Source organism: Phocoena phocoena, chromosome 2, assembly GCF_963924675.1.
Source record: "Phocoena phocoena chromosome 2, mPhoPho1.1, whole genome shotgun sequence".
Lineage (NCBI taxonomy): Eukaryota > Metazoa > Chordata > Mammalia > Artiodactyla > Phocoenidae > Phocoena > Phocoena phocoena.
In genome coordinates, this window is record NC_089220.1 from 105,069,190 (window position 1) to 105,073,891 (window position 4,702).

Below are 4,702 nucleotides of genomic sequence, written 5' to 3' on the forward strand. Positions count from 1 at the left end.
CACAGTTCCATAGTTTAAAAGTTGCATAACATTTGAACCTAGGATAGATCAACTCCAAAGTTTATGTTTCTTTACTCCTAAATCATCTCTCCCTTCGCGACACAGCTCTGCTTAACAACTTCTCAGAAAACTTCTCAGATGGTGAGCCTCACCATTTTAACCTAGGGGTCTCTGGGCTCTCATTTGCTGAGCTAACAGCATCTTGTCTCCTGAGAAAAGATGAGTCAAAACACATTCACGTGACCCTCAAGTATATAATTTGGTAATCATTCTCCCATAGATTTGGCACTGGACCAAGAATTTTGGCCAGGAGTGGAGCTCATATAAAGACAAACAGGTAGCTAGTCAAGGGCGTGGCAAACCCAGGGACACACCAACCCTGCCCCCAGACTAAATATATAAATAGTGTGCAATAGTCTCTTCTCATTTCTGCCTCAGCCAGATGGAGTTCAAATATGTCATCCTCATCATTTCATTTCTCTTCTGACAGATGTACATAGTTGATATGATCTTGTACAGCCTGGATCTACCTGCCTAGCACAGTGGCTGGAACCCAGGAGGCATTCAGTAAATATTGCTTTGAATGAATAAATGGACTAACGAACATTTGCTCTCTTCTGTAGTAACAATAAATATCTGACATTGTGTATATCAGGCTCTATGCTAAAGTTTTCACCTGCATTATCTTATTTTATAAATAGATAGATACTATTATTATCAGAAGGGGCAAGGGAGCTCTCCTGGGCCTCTTTTTAAAGGTCACTAATCTCATTACCTCCCAAAGTCCCCACCTCCTAATTTTACATTTGATACTGTGGCTTGGAAAGGTGAAGTAACTTGCTCATGGTCACATAGTGAGCGGCCATTCTAGAGTCAAAACCACTGATTTCGGACTTAATTTTCTTTTCTTTCCTTTTTTTTTCTATTTATTTTATTTATTTATTTAGGCTGTGTTGGGTCTTCGTTGCTGCACGTGGGCTTTCTTTAGTTGTGTGGAGCGGGGGCTACTCTTCGTTGCGGTGCGCGTCTCATTGCAGTGGCTTCTCTTGTTGTGGAGCATGGGCACTAGGTGCGCGGGCTTCAGTAGTTGAAGCACGTGGGCTCAGCAGTTGTGGCTTGCGGGCTCTAGAGCGCAGGCTCAGTAGTTGTGGTGCACGGGCTTAGTTGCTCCGCAGCATGTGGGATCTTCTTGGACCAGGGCACGAACCCGTGTCCCCTGCATTGGGAGCACAGCATTTTAACCACTGCACCACCAGAGAAGTCCCTCCCTTCTATTTTTATTAATGATAATAATAATCACAGCTTATATGTATTTAGCACTTACCATGTTTCAAGCACAGTGCTAAGTATTTTACCTTATTAGAGTTGTTTAATCCCCAAAACAACTCATTTATGCCCATCAGTATGTATTTGTCTTCCATTTCCCATCATTATGTGAACTTGGATACCTTACTAGGAATAATCATAATTTGCAGGGTTTATGTGACTATTCCAGAGACTATATGTAAATCATCAAGTACAGTGACTGTGTACATATATATCCTGGAAACAACATGCACATGCTCCATCCTAAAATCACCTTTGCATGAGTTCAGTTTAATTTACTGAACATCATTTGAATAAGCAATTAATTTGCAAGGCGGTATCTTAGGCAGAAATAGTGTACACCCAAACGCTGAACAAAATGCCTCCGATCTCTTTCAGCCTAAGCTAGTTGGAAGCAGGTCTCTTACAAAGTGAACACAGGTCAGTTTTCAAAAGAGAGGAAAAGGATGTCTCAGGTGGGCACAGCCTACAAACGTGCCGTCAAAGGATGGTTCCAACAGCCCAGTTGTATGCAGGAGTATATTTTCCCAATTAAAACATCAGCGCACAAGGTTTAAGAAATGGGTTGTTATTTTTTAAATTGAGGTATAAGACACAATCTTATATCTAATCTTAAGTGTATGCTAGATCGTTTTTTTTTTACATATGGATACACCCCAGTAACCCCACCCAGATCAAGATACAGAATATTTACAGCAGCCCATAAGGTTCCCTGTATCCAGAGTGGTTTGTAATCAACAAACAAAAACGATTTAAAATCAGAACAGAAAACCAGAAGGTAGGTAAGGAACTTCGAAAGCTGGGCAAACTAAGGGCTGGATTTGGGGGAGGATATTAAGTAAGAATAAGACAGATTCGACTTCTATCTCCTCTTATTGGTGGGTGTAGAGTGCTTCTGTGATTCACACTCATTATATCCATAGATCCTCACAATGACTCTGCCGTAAAGACTTAGGCCTCTTTTGCACGTGAGTAAACAGAAACATCCCTACCTGAAGCAGGAGAGAAAGCGGATCCAGCCACGTGGCAGAGGGAAAGTTGGAAAGTCAGGTTACCTATCAGTGCCAATCCGGCCAGCCCACTGGCGGGCGTCCCAGGCCTCAGGTATAAAGGCTCAAGCCGACTGCCTTTAAGCTGTACAGAACCCCGCCGCACGAGCTTTGATCTTCCCAGAGGCTGTGCGCCTCTAGAGGTTGGTGCCCCAGGCGGATCGGTGCGGAGGCCTATATGGTGCGCTGGACCCCAGGTACATTATGAGAGACCTATAGCCTTGCTTTACTCCCCCACGGACTCGTTTGAGGCTCTTTGCGCTTTAAGCGGGGAGCAAGCCGAATATCCTGGAAAGGATAATAATTATTTTAATTCTCTCTCAGGATTTGAGTGCAATAATCCAAGGATTCAGGAAACTATTGCACAAGCATAGTGCCACTTGGCACCGAGGACAGCGCGAGGCAAACATTTTGAGAATCTCCTCCTAAGGCCAGCGAGGACAGGTCTAGATTAAGGCAACAAACCCAAAGTGTACACTACTACAGAAGAGAGAAGAACGATTGTTTTACCGTCAGGGAAACACTGAAAGATTTGCAACAGCAGCGTGAGGGGCAATTTGCCTGGTCTGGGGGAGGCAGGAGGAAGCACCCCATGAGTAGAAGAGACGGGCATTGCTGCACCCAGCAGGGCTCACTATGACGATCCGTGTGTGCTTGTGCATTGCAGGCTGACCAGCTCCAGCAGAGGTTCCTCTGCAACCGGCACCTGCTGCCTGATGTGGTCCCTGGAGCGGCTCCGCTTGGGACCCGAGCACCTCCTGCGGGGCAGAAACCGGCTTTTCCAGGATCAGGTCGGCCGAGCCACTGCTCTCAGGCCCTCCCGGTGCGCAAACGTTCTCACCCCGGACCGCATCCCCGAGTTCTGCATCCCCACGCGACTCGCGCCCTGCCCGACCCTGTCTTGGATTGCAATCCAAGACACCAGGGGCGAAAAAGCAGGGACAGACGACGTCGCGGGGCGCACGGACTGGGACCCACGCTCGCAGGCTGCGCTCTCGCTGCCTCACCTGCCCCGAGCACGTACAGCCTATGGCTTCTGCGAGCTGCTCGAGAGCCCGCACACCCGCCGCAGGGAGTCGCTCTTCCTCGGGGGCCCGGGGGCCGCCCCGCTCCTGCCCGCGCTCCGCCCCCGGGCCCGCATCTTCGGAGGCGGCGGCGGAGACTCCCCCCTCGCGCCCCCGGGAAGAGTCCCTGCTGTGCCCCCGGCGGCCCTCGGCGGCTCCCGCCCGCACCTGGACACGTTCACTCTCCGACCCCGCGGCAGCCGCCTCCTGCGCGCTCCCGAGGGGCTGCTGCGCTGCGCGCTGCGGGCCCAGAGGAGCAGCGGCCTGGCCAGTGCCCGCTCCGTCGCCAGCGGGGACGGGGACGACGACGACGAGCGCGGCGCCGGCTCCCTGTCCCCGGCTCAGGCCCCCGCCACGTCCTCTCCGCCGCCCCCCGACCCGCGGCTCGAGCGCCTGGAGACCGAGGGCACCGTGACTCTGGACCGCGCCGGCGGCGCCCTGCGCCTTGCCGCCGAGTACAGTCGGGACAGCGGGCGCCTCCGCGTCCGGCTGCTCCGCGCCGAGGGCCCGGCCGGTGGGGCCGCCGAGCCCCGCGCCCCCGTCGGCTGCCAGGTCAGCTTCGTCCTGCAGCCGCCGAGCCAGACGCGCCGGCTGCGGGGCGCCGTGGTCCGGCGGAGCCGCCGGGCGGTCTTGGAGCAGGACTTGTGCTTGGACGGGCTCTCGGAGGACGAGGTGCGCCGCCTGGCCGTGCGCGTCAAGGCCGAGAACCGGGGCCGCGGGCTGGATCGGGGCCGCCTGCTGGGCCAGGGCGAGCTGCTGCTGGGCCCCCTCCTGCTCCTCTGAGGGCGCGCCCTGCCCCTGCTCTGTCCCTCTGACACAGCCGATTTGTACAAAATAAACGTGTTTTTATTCTTCTACTCTGGCCTTTGTTTCAGTCTAGTGTTTGGCAGAGATAATACTGTATTAATTACCACTGTAAAGGGTGTTATATTTTGTGTACATACTGTCAATATTCTTTTTAAGTAAACGGTACGCTGTTTTGCAGTGGTGTTTCCCAATGTTGATAGCCAATGGCATTTCAGGTGTTCCCCACGGTACTCTTGAGAGAGAATGAATCACATGAAGTATTAAAATTAGAGGGTTTCTTGGTGATGTATTTGCTCCAATATCCTCATTTTGAAGTTTGTTCATTCCACAACATCCATTGAGACAATCTTAGAACATGTATTACTTTTGAAACGTTGTTTTAGATCCTGAATAAGAAAAATGAGACCGAGAGGAGGTGACTTGTTCAAGGTCAACAGTGAATTATGAGTAGGAGCT

At 51.3% G+C, this 4,702-nt stretch overlaps 1 protein-coding gene across 1 annotated transcript; it reads left to right on the top strand.

The window, feature by feature from the left end:
• The first annotated feature begins 3,091 nt into the window (after positions 1-3,091).
• Positions 3,092-4,222, top strand: C2CD4A (C2 calcium dependent domain containing 4A). The gene has a single exon (XM_065872712.1). It carries the CDS (start codon positions 3,092-3,094, stop codon positions 4,220-4,222), a length of 1,131 nt encoding a protein of 376 aa, XP_065728784.1.
• Positions 4,223-4,702: the final 480 nt, after the last annotated feature.